The 19,192-nt window shown below is 36.3% G+C and overlaps 1 protein-coding gene across 2 annotated transcripts in view; it reads left to right on the top strand.

Moving 5' to 3' along the window:
- Positions 1 to 19,192, top strand: part of LOC126885294 (cilia- and flagella-associated protein 43) — a 132,202-nt gene that overhangs the window by 13,347 nt on the left and 99,663 nt on the right. For both annotated transcript variants that reach the window (XM_050651807.1, XM_050651806.1), the window contains exons 2-3: positions 10,123 to 10,391; positions 16,317 to 16,479. In XM_050651807.1, the coding sequence (XP_050507764.1) occupies positions 10,123 to 10,391; positions 16,317 to 16,479 (432 nt within the window). The remainder of the gene's footprint in view (positions 1 to 10,122; positions 10,392 to 16,316; positions 16,480 to 19,192) is intronic.

Here is a 19,192-nt window from a genome sequence, read left to right as displayed (position 1 = left end):
GTGGTCACGCCGAATCTAGCACTCATTCTCGCTGCGTAATTTGACATAAATTGATTAAAACTTGGCTGTGCGACATCTTTCATCTCCTGTTGGAGGACTCGTGCTTCTTCTGTTTCATTTGAGCCAGCATATGGTGCAAGACGATTTATGTGAATAACTTTTGGTTTACCGTTTGGCAACTTCTTAATTCTATATATTACGTCATTTATTTTCTTCTTAACTTCATATGGACCTTCCCATTGTCTTTGCAGTTTAGGACATAAGCCTCGACGACGTTGCGGATTATAAAGCCAGACAAGATCACCTACTTCGAAGCTTTCATTCTTGCATCGAGAATCATATTGATCTTTCATTCTGTCACTGGCTATCTGGATGTGTTGTCGGGCAAGTTCATGAATGTTGTTCATTCGTAATTTCAGGCGGTCAACGTAGTCTTCGCCTGCAACATGTTCCTCGGAAGGTCCGCAGCCAAACTCTAGGTCGCAGGGCAACCGAACTTCACGACCCAACATCAGGCAGGTTGGTGTTTGACCTGTAGTTTCATTTACGGCCGAGCGGTAGGCCATCAGGAATAAATGAATGTGTTGGTCCCAATCTCGCTGATGTTCAGATACAACTTTGGACAAGTGTTTACCCATCGTTCGGTTCATCCTCTCGACCATCCCATCTGATTGAGGATGCAGGGGTGTTGTTCTGGTCTTATTGGCACCAATCAATTTACAAACGTTTTGGAAAAGAGCTGACTCAAAGTTTCGCCCTTGGTCGGAGTGGATCTCCAAGGGAACACCAAATCGGCTAAAGAATTCTTTAACAAGTACCTCTGCAACGGTAGCAGCTTCTTGATTTGGTAATGCATAGGCCTCAGTCCATTTTGTAAAATAATCCATGGCTACCAGGATGTATTTATTTCCAGCATCGGTTTCTGGAAATGGACCTGCAATGTCGATAGCTACTCTTTCCATAGGACTTCCAACATTGTACTGTCTCATGGGTGCTCTCTTTTTACCAACCGGACCATTACCGGATGCACACAGTTCACATTTTCGGCACCATCTTCTTACATCATCTTTACAGTTCACCCAATAGAACCGTTCTCGAACCTTTTGCAGAGTCTTCGTAATACCAAAGTGTCCACCTGATGTACCGTCATGCAACTGACGCAATACTTCTGACACTTTACTTTTAGGTACAATTAACTGAAGCTTAGATTCTGTACCATCATCGTTCTCAAAGGTTCTGTACAGAAGATCATCTTTTAGTACCAGGCAATTCCATTGGCTCCAGTAGGCCTTGGCTTCTGGACTACATGCACTAATGTTCTGCCAACTAGGTCTCTCACCTTGCCGCATCCAATCCAATACTCTTTTTATACATGGATCATCTTCTTGGGCGTCTTGTAACTGTTGGGGCTGCCATTGCTCATTAATTACGGTGGTTCGTCTCACGGGGCAAAATCGTTCCTCTAATTTGGCACAGTGATTACAATTCGCACTGCATGGTCGTCTCGAAAGGGCATCAGCATTTGAGTGAACTCTTCCGGCCCTATGTTCTATCTCGTAATCATATTCTTGTAATCGTTCTAACCATCTTGCCATCTGGCCCTCTGGATTACGGAATTGTATGAGCCATTTTAGAGCAGCGTGATCGGTGCGAAGAAGGAACTTTCTGCCATACAAGTATTTATGGAAATGTTCGCAAGCCTTCACTACACCCAGCAGTTCTCTTCTGGTAACGCAATAGTTTCTTTCCGGTTTCGACAGGACTTTGCTGAAATAAGCGATGACTTTTTCCTGTCCGTCCTGGATTTGGGAGAGAACAGCTCCTATAGCACTGTTGCTAGCATCGGTATCCAAAACAAATTTTCCTGCCTGTCCCGGGTAGCTTAATATCGGTGCACTGATCAGAGCCATTTGTAGTTGTTCGAAAGCTTTTTGGCACTCTTCACTCCATGTATATTCTTTGCCCTCCTCCGTCAACTTTGTTAAGGGCTTGGAGATATTGGCAAATCCTTTGACAAATCGTCGGTAATATGTACATAGGCCAAGGAAACTTCTAATTTCATGTTTATCTTTTGGTACTGGCCAATCTTTAATTGCATCAATCTTTTCAGGATCAGCTGTTACACCATTACTCGATACAATATGTCCTAAGTACTTAACTTCTCGTCGAAACATGTGACATTTCTTCGGACTTAACTTCAAGTTCGCTGCCCTCAATCGTTGAAAGACGTCTATTAGATTCTTGGCATGTTCATCAAAGGACCTTCCAACCACAATTACATCATCCAAGTAAACCAGGCATGTTTTCCATGTTAGACCTCTTAAAACGGCCTCCATTAATCTTTCAAATGTGGCAGGGGCATTACATAAACCAAACGGCATAGCCGTGAACTGCCAAAGCCCTGATCCTATCGAAAATGCGGTTTTCTCCCGATCGGCTGGCTCCATGTCTACTTGCCAATATCCACTTTTTAAATCGAGTGTGGAAAACCAACGAGAACCGGAGAGAGTATCCAATGTATCGTCTATTCTGGGCAAAGGATAACTATCTTTTTTTGTTACCGCATTGAGCTGGCGGTAGTCGATACAAAAACGCGTTGAACCATCTTTCTTCTTTACCAGAACTACTGGTGATGTCCATGGACTGTTCGATGGTTCAATTACTCCTTGTTTGTCCATATCCTTGATAATCTCTTCGGCCTCATCTCTTTTCGCAAATGGAAGTCGTCTAGGCCGTTGTCTGATTGGCTGAGCGTCTCCGGTATTTATTTTATGCGTTACTATGCTTGTTTTGCCCTTATCCTTCTTATCAATAGCAAAAACATCTTGATACTCTATCAGCATAGACCTTACTTTTTCCATTCGTTCATAGTCAAGGTCTTGGCATCTTTCAATGATCATCTCGACAAGGTCTTTTGGATACTTTGACTTTGATGATTTCTCATTGGTATTCATAGAGCAAATTGAAGCCACGGGAACACACTGTCCGATCAAAGCTCCTCTACTTAACTTAATAGCAGTTTCCCTTAAATTCATAACTCTTACAGGGATGACATCTCGAACTTTTACCAAAGTTTTCGCCGTTAGGAACTCGACATTTTCTACATCTTCGACCATCCTTAAACTTCCCTCTCGGCAGTGTCCATCAAGCATGGTCATCAGAATTTTCTCACTATTACCGGGTATGGTTACGTCGCATGTAGTTAGTAAGCGGATGACATCTTCTTTGTCGTCGTGAAAGGGCAACTCTTCACCGTTGATCCTGAGAACTCCATTTTGAACATCCAATATTGCCCCCACTTTTCGTAGTACGTCCATCCCCAATATGAACTCGTCGGAGATCTCGGCAATTAATACTTGATGTTCAACTGTGGTCTGGCCAATGGATACTAACATATTAGCCTCGCCATATGTATTAATTAGCTCACCAGTTGTTGTTCTAAGCTTTACTGTTGCAGGTGATAATTTATTATGGTCTCGTACTACATCTGGACGTGCGATAGTTCTCGTTGCACCTGTATCCACCAAAAATGATCTACATCTATTATTGATACGACCTTCGATGTATAAGTTGTGGATTCCACCGGAGGACGTAAGGTTGACCGTTACTATGGGGGCTCTAGTTCTCGAGGTCGGCAGTTGCCCCTTGGTGTCGACCCGCTCTAGTTTTCCGACGGCTGTACGATCTTCTTACAATTACGTCGAATGTGGCCTACGTCTCCGCAATTCCAACATCTAGGCTCGCGTCTCTTTGGCATCTGATTACTCAATACTCTCCGTATCATTTCCTCCAGACGTTCATCGTTGTGTTCGTCACTTTCTTCAATGGTTCTTACTCTATGGCTTCGTGAAGTTTGACTAGCCGTTTCGTGTTCCAATGCAATAGCAAGTGCTTCATCTAAAACTTTCGGTCTTGCTAGTCGTAAAGCTTTCTGTAGTTCACTATCTTTCAGCCCATTGACAAAGGTATCTACCGCAATTTCTTCTAAAACGCTGTCTGGCACCTCCGGATAAGCCAACCGCACCACACGAGCCACATCTGCTTCAAATTCTTGCAGATTCTCACTTGCTCGTTGACTTCTATTTCTCAGTTGTGCTTTGTATACTTCTTGTAGATGGGCATCTCCATAGCGTTTTTCTAGACGAGTGAACAAGGTCTGGTAACATTTTTCTTGACCCTTAGGAATTGATCTTAATATATCTGCAGCATCACCTCGCAAAGCAGCAGTCAAGGAAACAGCCTTTTCTTGTTCGGTCCAATGGTTGGCGGTCGCAATAGCTTCGAATTGTCTAAGGTATATGGACCAAGAGGACTTCCCATCGAATGGTGGTAATTTAAATCTCATATGATGCGATGTTTCGTCTCTCGGTGTTTCATCCTTCACTACAAGATCTAAAGCTACTGCATTAACTGATGGTTGTACTTTTGTATCAGTTATCATGCTCTCTAGTTGTTTGATCTTCTCTTCTAGCATTTCTTTATTGTCGTCTACACTTTTCTGTATCTTATCGAATGTTCTGGAAACTTCTTCAAATTTCTCGTCGGTCTGTCTACAAACGTCTTTTATTACTTGAGAAACACTTTCAAATTTCTCATCGCTTTTTCTAGAAGTTTCATCGATCTTTTGAGAAATGGTTTCGAATTTCTCATTGTTTTTTTTTACTAACTTCTTCAAGTTTCTCGTCGCTTTTTCTAGAAGTTTCATCGATCTTTTGAGAAACACTTTCAAATTTCTCGTTGCTTATCTTAGAAGTATCATCAATCGTTTCAGAAACAGTTTTTAATTTCGATAAGATTGCTTGTTCTGCTGACTGGAAGTGGAACGTCTCTGGATCATCTCCGTTCTTCGTTAGGACTTCCTCGAGTCGTGCTTGTAGGACTATCTTGAGCCCACTGCTGTCCAGATCCCGTTCCTCTAGCTGTTCACGGAGCTGTTTTACTGTAAGTTCTCGTAGCAACATCTTTGGTCGGCACACACGTACTTTCCAAAATGTCTTTTAAAAGTCTTTCCGAATACCGAACAATCAACGCACTTTAACTATTCCCGACGAATAAAGTCCAAAAGTCTTTTAAAGTCTTTCCGAATACCGAACAATTAACGCACTCCGGTTATTCCCGACGAATAAAGTTCAAAAGTCTTTTAAAGTCTCTCTGTAATTCACTTATTTATATCGCACTAAGTTTACCGAACACCGACACCAACTGTAGCGTGATTAGTGTAATTACTTCTAATTACAATAAAACTAGCGGTTCGTAATTTATATACGACTTTATTTATATAAGTTACAGACGAATTTATCTTATACACTAAACTTATTTACAAAATATGCCCGTATTTATACCCAGTTGTTATTCTGGAACAATCGACTCCCATCTCGAGCTATCGGCTTGTTCCGCCTACGTGACGTACCTTCCAGAATTCTCCGGCGAGGCCTAGCACATCCGATTGCGTCATTCTCGAGGTGTTTACTGTTATACGGGGATCGGCCAAGATTTCTCTTCCGCTACAATAACCAAATTTTAGTTTTCTCTGTATCAAATATTTTACCTTTATTACTACAGTAGGGTACAAAATAACCGAGATGGAAACGTTTTTAAAATTTTGCCTGCGAGAACCATATAACTGGGCAATTTAACCTTTTATTTTTTAAAAAGTAAGGGGTTTAACGCTCTGTTTCATAATCAACTTAAAGTGAACATTAACTAAAGTTCAAGTTCACTTTAAAGTTCACATTTACCCATATGAATTGCATTGATATAGATACCAACTTAAAATTTAAAGTCCACTTTAACTGATTATGAAACCGAGCGTAAAAGATTAAATTAAACGCGGTTTAAAAGCCCTTAGTTTTAGTTTTCAAATGGTTTTTAGGCGAATCTCATGTCTCAAAATTAACCGAGTTATTAAAAAAAAAACAATAACATTTTTTGGAAAAAATTTTAAAAGATAACTTTTGAAAAATTTTTGGTGCATAAATTTTAATGCTATCAACGTGTTCGTGGGCTCATCTGATAGATATTTTTAAATACATACTTTGACAAATGTTTAATAAGTTTATGTTATAAAATGCATAATTTTCCCGTTATTTAAGCTTGAATACTTAGATTTGGGTAGTCGCCGAAAGAAATATACATTCAATTACCTATAGGTAACTCACTTTTGGTTAGCACTAAAAGGTTTTTCTAGTAAAGAATGTACATATTTCATTTTTATTATCTTCAATTTTCATAATAATAACTTTTTTGTAAAAACTTATAGGTTTTGAATTATTTATAAAAAATCGGTTAAAAACATGCATTTTTCTCAGGAAAAATTGAAATCTTTAATCTTTAACTTAAAAAGTTATGATTAATTTCAATAACTTTATATAACAAAGTTTGCTTAGAGTTAGTCCCTCTATCGAATTATGGGGTTATTTTTAATAAAATAATTTTCACCCCCGAGAAGGGGTGGCATCCACCCCCAGGGTAAAAGCGCAAGTTGGCACCATGTCACTTTTGTTCCTTGAGATATCCTCTAACCACTCACCAATTTTCATCCAAATCGATGGAGGTTCTACGAAATCGGAGGTAATAGCTCATATCCACCTTCAGTGACTCCACTACTAATATGGTGTTAACATACAGTCGGAAAAATGAAAGAATACCCATGAACGAACATATATAACACGCTGTATTTTCCTGTCACCCTGTCACAAAGAAAATTGCCCAGCGCAAGTACATGTAATAATAATTATTACATGTACTTGCGCTGGCCAATTTTTTGTATGACACGGTGACAGGAAAATACAGCGTGTTTTATATGTTCGTTCATGGGTATTCTTTCATTTTTCCTACTGTATGAGGAAGGGGAAGAATTATGGCACTTAGCCAAAAAATATAACACCAAGCTATAAGTATTTACAGAAATAGACTTGGAGGAGAGCCGCAAGAAAAACATCAACTTGTATGGTACGGACACGTCTGATGAATCGAAGAAAGTAGAAATTCCAAAAAAATATTAGACTGGACCCTCACAGAGAAACGGAAACAAGGAAAACGGGCAACAACATAGATGAAAGTTGATGTCTAAAAGAAATCTTAGGGAAGAGGACTGCCAAAATAGCAAGAACTGGCGATTAGAAATGACTGAGAAATAGAAAAACTGTTTTAGTAGGTACATAACGTATTACATATTTCCTCGTTAGAAGTCTCTAAAGGCATGCGTTGGTATAATATTTCAATATATTTATCAACCAGTCATTGCGTTTTGATTCAGTTCTAGAGCTTCACGATACGATACAATATCGATACTTTTTAAGTATTGAATATTGTATTGGTTATGCCAATGAAGTATCGTATCGAGTATCGATATCGGCAATACTTTCTTATAAAAATATCGTATTGATATTGATTTCGATACGATATCGATACAATACTTGATAAAATATCGACATAAAAAGAATTATACATCTGAGCTGTGTAGGCTCTTTATGCCCACTTTTGCATGCTTGGCAAATGGGCATTATTCTAAAAATATTACGAATATTTGTTATACTTAACACATTCGCGGACACGCTGTCATTTTATACACGTATTCTTATGGAGTAAATGACTTCATATGCAGTCATGACCGCGAATGTGTTAACTTATAGATTCTTATAAAAATGAATATGGCTGAATGCTTCTTTGAAACGACTAATACTTACTAATTCTGTATCTATTATTTAAAAACTACTTTTGAAAAGATAGGGAAATCACGGAGATTCGGAATAAATTGCAGTTCAGTATTTGTTGAAAATTATTCTTGCGTCATCATCATTCACTTCCATAATATGGCCACAAATGCCGCATGATATAAACAGTGTAATCATAACAATCATTTAGTCACTCTCAAGAGTTTCAAGTTCAAGCACTCAACTGTAAAATATTATAACAGCCACTGGCGGATCCAGGGGGTGTCACGGGGGTCATGACCCCCCCATAATTGTAAACCCACGTATCCTAGGGTTGGTAAGACTAAGTAACCTTGCATCAGAGAAAGTTAATTAAATCATCCTTAAGACCCATGACCCCCCCCCCCAAACAAAATTTCTGGGGATCCGCCACTGATAACAGCTGATGCTTGGGTTGCAGATCACTTATACTTTTATGTAAATAATTATGATCTAAATGCCTATTCCACAAAATATAATTATTTGTTTCGATATTTTCAATAATATCGAGGCAAGCGTATCGACAATACAAGAGTATTGTATTGATTTCAGATAATGAGTATCGTATCGACATTAATATTGCTAAGGTGTGTATTGTATCGGTATCGTATTGGTTTTCGATACGATATCAATACAATATCGATATTTTTATCGAATATCGTGATACTCTATTCAGTTCAGTCTTCTCTCTTCAGTCTCTCTGATGACGGGTAGACCTAGCAACACGAGTCAGAGGATGGTAAGGGACTCGAATGTAATCGAAACGCTACATAGGTATATGTTTTAAAGCATATTCGTTTTGCTTTTTCAATTCTTACTAGCAAATCTCCCTCTTCACCTTTATATCGTTTTTGTAATAGTACATGTTTTGAGACCGCTCCCGCGGTCTGAAAGAATTTCTGATTCGGTTACTTTGTGGATTCCTATTAAAAAATGTCCCAAATTTTTTAAACAAATACAAAAGATCACCTTTTTTTACCCAAAAAATATTTTTCTAGGTTTTTTGTGTCATTCTAAACAAGATAGCTCTATCTTGTGATTTTTCTAAAAATTTATAGTTTTCGAGTTATATGCGATTTAAAATGTGAAAAATGCGAAAATACGCATTTTCAAGTCTTGAAAACTCATATTTAAATTAGTATTCTTCAGGTTGCAAGTACTTAAATTGTAGTTTAAACATTCATTTTCAAGATTCTACAGACTGATCGGGCCTAACTTCAATTTACATCGTTGTTATTTAATTGTTAATTATGCATGTCCATCCGATTTTTTTGCCGGTGCGGCGCGTACTATTTCCAAAAATATCCTATTTTCTTCCGAAAAATTTTTTTAAACAAATACCAAATATCAAATTTTCTTGCTCTGGAGCGTATTTTTTTAGATTTTTTGGGTCATTCTAAACAAGAAAGGTATCTTATGATTTTTCTCAAAAATTGATAGTTTTCAAGTTATAAGCGATTTAAAATCTGAAAAAGGCGAAAATTCGTATTTTCTAGGCTTAAAAATTCATATTTAAATTAGTATTTTTGAGGTTGCCAAGTAAGTGAATTGTAGTCTAAACATTCATTTTCAAGATTCTGCAGACTGATCGGGTCTAACTTAGATTTACACAGTTGTTATTTAATTGTTAATTATGCGTGTCCATCCGATTTTTTTGCCGGTGCGGCGGGCACTATTTCCAAAAATCTCCTATTTTCCTCCGAGAAATAAATTTTTTAGATTTTTCGGGACATTCTAAATAAAACAGGTTTCTTGTCATTTTTCTCAAAAGTTAATAGTTTTAAAGTTATAAGCGATTTAAAATCCGAAGATGCGATTTAAATCGCTTATAACTTTAAAACTATTAACTTTTGAGAAAAATGACAAGAAACCTATTTTATTTAGAATTTCCCAAAGAATCTAGAAAAAATATTTTTCGGAGGAAAATAGGAGATTTTTGAAACGGAGCGCGCCGCACCGGCAAAAAAATCAGATGGACACGCATAATTAACAATTAAATAACAACGGTGTAAATTTTAGCTGGACCCGATCAGTCTGCAGAATCTTGAAAATGAATGTTTAAACTACAGTTCAAGTACCTACTTGGCAACCTCAAAAATACTAATTTAAATATGAGTTTTTAAGCCTTAAAAATGCGTAATTTCGCATTTTTCAGATTTTAAATCGCCTTTAACTCGAAAACTATCAATTCTCGAGAAAAATCACAAGATACCTTTCTTGTTTAGTTCTTCGGGTCAAAAAAATGTGATGGTGTGTATTTGTTTAAAAAAAATTGCTTAAACAATTTCCGCCCAAAAATTCCGCCCGGTACCCTTCAGATGTGTTTAAAGAAGATATTTTTGAATAGGAATCCACAAAGAAACCGAATCAGAAATTTTTTCAGACGGGAGCGGTCTCATGACATCGACTATAAGACACCATTTTTTAGATGGGCGAAGGTCGGCCGTGTAAAGTTTGTAAGCCTAATTTCCAAAGATGTCGTCTGTTACGGAAATGAATGTTTCGCCATGTTTTTTCATCTCACTACTCAGGACGAACAAGTGTTGGTAGCCAATTTGCCCAGCGGAAACGGAGATGGAATTAATGAAGTCAGAGGACACAAGAGCCATTATGTGTTCGCCTACTCGGAAAACTGTGATAATGCGAGAGTTTTCATTAAAAATTATCCAGAATTTGAAACAATTCAAATATTCCATGGTAAGTTTATTATCTATCTACAGTGAGTACGTAAAGGTTGAAATAAATTAATTTTTTCATGAACGGGTAATTTGACAAATAAATCCCGAACTGGTCGATTTTTATTTTTAAATTATGATTTTTTGGGATGTATATTATACTAGTGACGTCACCCATCTGATGTATGACGTAATCGATGATTTTTTATATGAGAATAGGGGTCGTGTGCTAGCTCATTTGAAAGGTTATTCAATTATCTATACCTACAGTAATATAAACATGAACATAATTATTTATACAGGGTGTCCAAACATATTTTTTAATTAAATTAATTGACACAAAAAGAAGAATCTATGTAATTTATTTAATTCAAAATACATTTTACTGCTGTCAGAAAACAGAAAAAATGTTTATTTCACCAGTAAACATTGTTTTTCTCTTAAATTAAATAATGTTCAAACTGCGAAGAAGCAGGTGGGTGACAGCAATATTCTTTCGTACTTCTTATGCAGTACGCATATAATCCAAAACAGTCACAAATTCATGAAATATAGTTTATGTACAAGAAATGTAGAGGGACAATGCTGTGCTTTGAACGCATATTATTACCATTGATCTTATGAGTGGAACTTATTTTATATAGATTTAGTAGAAAGGTTATTCATTTGATATTTTCCTCTTTATTTATCCTATTATTATCTAGATGTAGCGAGACTCCTGAAATATTTTTGCGTTATCTCCACATATGATCGGTGCACACTCTGGATTTCCTTTGTTGGGTCTAAATTCCTTATTTATATTAGTAAACCGTTCATGTTGTCATATTGTTAATCTTTCAGCGACAGGTCACATCAAATAAGTGTTGTGATAAATTTACTTGTAATAACGTTCATCTTCTTCTTCTTTTGTATAGACATGACTCTGTCTGTTTTTTCAATGTGCCTCTAGTAAGTTGTCGTTCCATCGTTTTCGTGATCTTCCCACTGATCGTCTTTCTATTTGGGAACCGTCTCTCGCCGTCCTTACTACTCTATTTGTTGTCATTCGGCTTATGTGCTCCTTCCATTCTATTCTTCTGTTTCTTACCCAGTTATTATTGTTGTCCACCTTGCATCTCCGTCGTATATCTGTACTTCTAGCTCTATCCCATAGAGTCTTACCATCGATTTTTCGGAGGGTTACCATCTCCGCTGTTTCGAGCAATCTTTTTGTCCTCTCTGTGTCGGGTCGTGTTTCTGCCGCGTATGTCATTATTGGTCTGATGACTGTTTTGTAAATTCTGCCTTTCATTTCTTTTCCGATATTTTTATTTCTCCATATTGTACTATTCAGGCAACTTGCCGCTCTGTTTGCTCGATTCACTTGATCTTCCACTTATATTTCGAGCCTTCCGTAGCTAGATAGTGCGATGCCTAGATATTTAAACTCTATCACTTGCTCTATTATCTGACCCTCCAGCTCCAATTTACATCTTATTGGATTTGCTGTTAGTATAACCATGCATTTTGTCTTTTTTGGGGAAATTAACATGTTAAATTTTCTGGCCATTATGTAAAATTGGTGCAGCATACGTTGTAAATCATCTTCACTTTGAGAGATTAGTATTGCATCGTCTGCATAGCAGATTATTTTAAGTTGGTTTTCTCCCATTTGGTATCCTTTTTTAGTTCTTACTTTTTTTATTATTTCATCCATGATCAGGTTGAACAATAAAGGACCCAAGAAATCCCCCTGTCTTATCCCATTGCCGTCTTCAATTGAGTCAGTTAGTTTATCTTCTACTTTTACTTTTATTGTGTTGTTCTGGTAGATGTTTTCGATCGTTTTAATTATTCCTAGAGGTATGTACCTCTCTCGAGTATAACAAATGGATAACGTCTTTAAATCGACCCTGTCAAATGCTTTCTTAAGGTCCACGAAACATAAATATGCCGGTTTGAACTTGCCTCATTATAAATATAGCGTCAGTGCATGATCTTCCCGACCTAAAACCTTGTTGTTCTTCTGCTAATGTAATAATTTCATTAAGTTTGTTTGTTATCACTTGGTTGTTAATTTTAATATTGTGTTTAATAGGTTGATTCCTCTGTAATTCTCCTGGTCCGATTTGTCTCCTTTTTTGAAGAGAGGTATTAGGGTGCTTGATCTCCATTCTTGTGGTTTTCTGGTTTGTTCTATTATTTTTTGTATTAGTTTTAATAGTTGTTTAGTCAGATCTTGTCCTCCGTACTTTAGGAATTCGTTCGATATTCTGTCCTCTCGTGGAGATTTTCTATTTTTTAATTTTCTTAATGCTTCCTTTACCTCTCCTTCCTCTATGTTAATTTCTTCGTGTGTCGTAACTTCAGGTGTTTGTGGTTCATTGTCGTCGGCTTTAGCAAATAGAGATCGGAAGTAGTCTGTCCATGTTTCCTTCTGAATGTGTTTCGTTTTTATTAATTCGTTCATCTCCTTCCTTTGTCCTCTGATCATTCTCCATACTTCTTTTTGTGTTCCGTAGAAGTCGTGTTCCATCTGTTTTGAGAAACTCTGCCAGTGCTCCCTTTTTATTTGTCTCACTAAAGTATTCGTTTCGTTTCTGATTCGTTTGTAGCGGTTGTATGCCTATTGTGTCTGTTTTGTTGTGTATTGTAAAGAGGCTTTCTTCTTGTCTTCACATTTTATCTTCACTTCCTCTCTAAACAATGGGGTTTTCTTTTTAAACATGTTAGTATTCGTTACTTTCCTCTCTCCAAGTGATTCTGTTGCAGCGTTGATTATGTTATCTTTGAGTTTTTGCCAGATTTCCTCGATGTTATCGTTTGAAAATATTCCATTCTCAGCAATCTTGTCTGATATTCTTTTTCTGTATTTATACATATATACTATAGTTATAACTATTCCGTGGATTCCGTATTTAGTCCTTCGACTCTGATTTTTGTTTGTGTTGGTGCTGCCCTCTAGGGTGTGAAGTATTTCATAATGATTCCTATTTTACATAATACTAGGCTATGGTCGCTACATACATCTGCTGAGTTGAGGCATCTTACGTCGATTATTTTTGATGGATATATATATATATATATATATATATATATATATATATATATATATATATATATATATATATATATATATATATATCTGTTGGTTACAACATAATGTATCATATTTGAAGTTGATCTGTAATATTGTTTTTGTTCATAACATTTATCATAACATTTATCATAGATCTTTGTCCACGGGTGTTATTAAATGTGTATTTGTGTTGGTCTTTGTGGTCAAAAAATGTGTTGTTTATTCTAAGTTCGTTATTCGTGCAGAAGTTTATCATCAGTTCTCCATTTTCGTTTTTAACATTTTCATTATGTTTTTGCTTAATTCCGGGTATGGTTCATTCCACGAATATACGGCTGTTTTGGATTATCGCGACAACGAATATTTTAGTGTACAACATAAGAAGTAGTATTATCAATCCGGTTCCGAGGCTTCACATTGTTTCTTTGAGCAGTATTCGTTTTTACGATTGGTAGGTTGCTAACCTTGCCAATCACCCTCCACATTTTATCCGGGCTTGGGACCGGCTGTGGTAACCGCAGAGCTACTCGATCCACCCCGCAATTACCCCGCAGTGTTTAAAATTAACGACCAAAGTGATAACAAACAAACTGAATAAAATTATAACATTAGCAGAAGAACAACAAGGTTTTAGGTCGGGAAGATCATGCACCGACGCTATATTTATAATGAGGCAGATTCAAGAAAAATCGTTAGAATACAACAAACCGGGATACTTATGTTTCGTGGACCTTAAGAAGGCATTTGACAGGGTCAAATTAAAGGACGTTATCCATTTATTGTACGCAAGAGAGGTACCTCTAGGAATAATTAAAACGATCGAAAATATCTACCAGAACAACACAATAAAAGTAAAAGTAGATGAAGAACTAACTGACCCAATTGAAGCTGGTAATGGAATAAGGCAGGGAGATTCCCTGAGTCCTCTGTTGTTCAACCTGATCATGGACGAAATAATAAAAAAAGTAAGAACAAAAAAAGGATACGAAATGGGAGCAAAACAAAATAATCTGCTATGCAGACGACGCAATACTAATCTCTCAAAGTGAAGATGATTTACAACGTATGCTGCACGAATTTAATATAACCGCTAGAAAATTTAACATGTTAATTTCCCCACAAAAGACTAAATGCATGGTTATAACAGCAGATCTAATAAGGTGTAAATTAGAGCTGGAGGGTCAAATAATAGAACAAGTCATGGAGTTTAAATATCTAGGCATCACACTATGCAGCTACGGAAAGCTCGAAACAGAAGTGGAAGATCAGGTGAATAAAGCAAACAAAGCCGCAGGTTGCCTGAATGAAACAATATGGAGAAATAAAAACATCGGAAGAGAAGTGAAAGGCAGAATTTACAAAACAGTCATCAGACCAATAATGACATACGCGGCAGAAACACGACCTGATACAGAAAGGACAAAAAGAATGCTAGAAACAGCAGAGATGAAAACATTGCGAAAAATCGATGGTAAGACGCTGTGGGATAGAGCTAGAAGTGCAGATATACGAAGGAGATGCAAGGTGGACAACATTAATAACTGGGTGAAAAGCAGAAGAGTAGAATGGAATGAAGACCACGAAAAAGATGGAATGACAACTTACTGGAGGCACATTGAAAAACAGACAGAGTAATGTCTATATAAAAAGAAAAAGTCGAAGAACATAAGAAGTATGAAAGTAAATGGCTCTAATAATTGTTCCAATAAACAACAATGTAATTTGCAATTTACTTTCGTTCTTCATATTTTGCACAATAAAATATTTGTTGTAGAGATAATCCAACACAGTCGTATGTTCGTGGAATAGGGTATATTACTTGGTTACCTATTAGAGCGTTAAAATCCCCCAGTATTATCATCTTACCTCTAACTTGATCTACTACTTATTGTAATTCGTCATAAAAGATTTCCCTTGTGAAAAATAACGTGATGTATTAGTATACGTATAGTAATAACGTTCACTGGGGCCAAAAATATTGTAACCATGGCCAACTCCAGCGCTTACCGCCGACTTGCCATCGTTCTATACGCATGAACTTTCAACGACAAGCTACCACTACCATCGACGCGCGCTGGAGAAGGAACACCGGCTACAATATACAATAAAATGTCGTTCACCGCAACAGAGAATCGAGTTCGGGCCAAAGAACTGATCTAGTAATTGCTCCACCAGGCCTTTGAGTATTGATCAAATTCCAACCGCTCTGGGAGTTCAAGCTGGAGTACTGCATTGGTAGGAGCTCCTAACCCAGGTCTTGGAGTATTATCTAAACACTAGGTCTTTATTAGAAACGAGGACCTTGATAACAAATAAATGAGGACGTCGTTTCAGGCTTTATGCCTCTTCAAAGAATGGCAGGTCCATTATTTGCGGGTGTTTGAACTGCCATTAAGGGTAGATGTCGTACGTGGCAGTAGTATACGTGCTGGTAGAGGAAAGGATGGGGTGGTAGTTGACCTGCATTACATTGCTCAGAGGAAGATATCCCGTTCTGTTCCAGACATTTTTGGAGTAGTCTTGCTCTATATTCGACAATAGACCTGATAAGGGTTTTGTATGTGTGCAGGAGAGTAGATAGTTTGCATTTGGTGGTTCGTTGAATTACAGTCTTTTTTGGAAGTGTCTGGATATCTTAAGAGGAATAAGTTGTGGATTAGTTGGTTTTTAAGATTACTCTCCATTTATTACACCATAAGTACACCACCTCACGATTGAGTTGAGGTATATTTAGGCCTTATCGAATACAGAAAGTTCCCTTCTATTATAGTAGGGATCTCCTGTAAAGAGCAAGACAGTGTCGACAGTACATAGAAGGATGTTGTCAGATGGGTTGTCGGATCAGTTGTATTTGTGTATTTACCTACTAATAAAGGTTCATTTTTGCAGAAGCTTTTTCTCAGGGATACATAAGTATGACATTTGCAGAAACTTCGTTATTTATAACTTTAGGGGAATTACCTAAATTTACAATTACCGTCTGGAATTGGAGGACAAACAAGAAATTGGGACAGTCTGATACTAACATGCATACTAGAGAACAAGTTATTAGGTAAGTATAATAAAGTTACTATGACCAGTAATTTGGTTTTTACTTTTAAGGGAGTCAATGTAGATCGAAACCATGCATTGTTTCAGAAAAAATCAAACAAGCTTATATTTTTCTAAAAAAAATTTGTTAGTTTATCGGGGATAGTGTTGTACCTTCGGACACTTTTTTAATGACTTGTCACTATTTCAGTGTTTAACGTATTGAGTCGGCATTTAACATAGCAAATTAGCAGCATTACTTTTAAGCAACAGTGTGTTTAAAAGTTTTAAAGAAATATGATAGGAAATTTAATTATTTGAAAAAAAAAACAATGAAAAAAAAAAGAATGTGTGTGTACTTTGTACGCACGTAAGAAGTTATACTTCTATTATATGATTATATGATTATAAACGAAATTAATATACTTTTTATTTATATTTTATTTAAATATTAAATTTATTTATACTTACTACTTCTCAAACATTTTTATTAAAACAGTGCCAAAAATTAAAATAATAAAAAAATAAAACACACACAAACACATTAAAAATGCCACAAATGATTTCTGACATTAATTGTCGGAAAAATTTTTAACTAAATACGTATTTTCTGAAAATAAAATTATATAATAAATATACTTACAATCATAAAATGTATAAAAAAAAAATAAAAGTTTCTATTGGGATTCGAACCAACTTAACACGCGGCTGATATTTGCGTTGTATTGGGATTCACTCGCATTAAAACTTCGCCACAGAGACAGCTTGTCATTATGTGCGAAGTTCGTCTAACTAAACGGATTAACCTTTTTGACATTTTTAACTTATGTAAATCAAATTATTTTGATTTTGAATTGAAATGATTTAGAATTGAAAAAATACAACAAAACATAGAGTAAGAAAACAATATATTAGGTGAATATTGATATAAATTTTGATGGTAATCAAATTATGTAAATAAAAGTATTACATGCTACTTATGTATTTTGGTAGGTTCAAGGTAGGTATCGGAGCCCGTATAACGACTAATAAATTTCGCAATCACTTGCGTCGTGCAAAGTGGCTATGTTCAAATATCATAACAAAATTTGATCAACTATTTATAAAACACTTACCAGTGAAAGATTCTTTAGCTTTGAATAAGCGAGATCTGCGGCACTCATACTAGTCACAGTTTGATGAGCTTTCACATTGGCATGCAACAATCATCTCTTCTATGTAAATAAGTCCAAAAATATAATATGAAAACTATTTAAAAAGGCAGTATAACCATTAACTAACTTTTTGTTTGTTGTTTCTCTTCCTACAAATTTTAAAACGCAACAAGCATACATTATAACCAAACCACAGTCCCACAGCTGTGCCACAGCTGCCATATTGGATAATTTTTGTCATGTCATTTGAACATCCAATCAGAACAAAGTTATAATGCGCATGCGCCCGGTCGCTAGGTTTTACCATATAAAATTTCACCGTCATTACGCCCGTAAAGAAGTATAACTTCAAAAAATGATTTGAAAATCTTTATTATCATACAAAACAATCACTCTTTTCAAATACTTCTTAAATATAATTTCTCTCAAATGTTGACTGCGATTAAGATGGTCCATTCTGAAGTTCCAATAATTTTTGATCATTTCGATTTGTATTTGATCAAATGACTAGTGACTGTCAAGACTACGAGCTTCAGTTTTAGCACCAAATAGTCCATTATCATGGGGCGATTACTAGCATACGCAGATGACATTGATCTCGTTGGAGACTCCATCCTATCCACAAAAGCCATTTTCAACAAGGTGGAAGGAGCAACAAGCGAAGTAGGGCTGAGGATTAATGAAGAGAAGACGAAATACAGTGATGAGCGCGCTAATAACCGGCAAAATAGCGCAAAAGATGGAAAACATAATACATTGCGAAACAAAAAGAGATGAAACTAATGGAGGTGGAAATATTCGTTATAAACATATAAATTAACATTACATTACATAATTTCCCACATTTAGATGTATCAGAGGAGTATGACAACTGTCACTGTGACAGTAGAATTTTATAAAATGCTCCTGTCACAAACGTCTAAAGGTGGGAAACTATGTAATGTAACGTTAATTTATACGTTTATAACGACCACCTCCATTAGTTTCGTCTCTTTTTGTTTCGCCATGTATTATGTTTTCCATCTTTTGCGCTATCTTGCCGGTTATTAGCGCGCTCATCACTGTATATGTATATAAATAGAACGACACGAAGAGACAGGATAGGACAAAATGTAACGGTCAACACCTTCAATTTCGAAAGAGTACAACGTTTTAAGTATCTGGGGGCAGAGCTGGGCTGGGTACTGATAAATTGTACTCGGGTACAGAGTACCGGGTACTTTTCATATTTGAGGAACGAGTACAGAGTACCGAGTACATTTCTCAAAAAAAGTACTCAGAGTACAATATTCAAAGTACAATTATTACCCGAATTTCTCGGGTACTTATTTCGAGTACATTTGAATATAGAACCCGAAAAAAGGTAAGAAGGTAATTATTATCTCTGCCTCTCTAAACATATTTATGTATGAGTCATGAAAACATAAAATATCATACAAATAAAAAAATAAGAATTTCAAAAATTGATCATTGATTAATACAGTAAAACCTGTCAGTAACGGCCACCAAAAATGAAGGAACTATTCTGCGATATAGAAAGGTGGCCGGTATGTCCAGTTTTTGTAGTCCACAAATACTTAA

This window comes from Diabrotica virgifera, chromosome 5, assembly GCF_917563875.1.
Source record: "Diabrotica virgifera virgifera chromosome 5, PGI_DIABVI_V3a".
NCBI classification, from domain to species: domain Eukaryota; kingdom Metazoa; phylum Arthropoda; class Insecta; order Coleoptera; family Chrysomelidae; genus Diabrotica; species Diabrotica virgifera.
The sequence above is the reverse complement of the archived record's forward strand: the minus strand, read 5'-3'. Positions and strand labels throughout refer to the sequence as shown.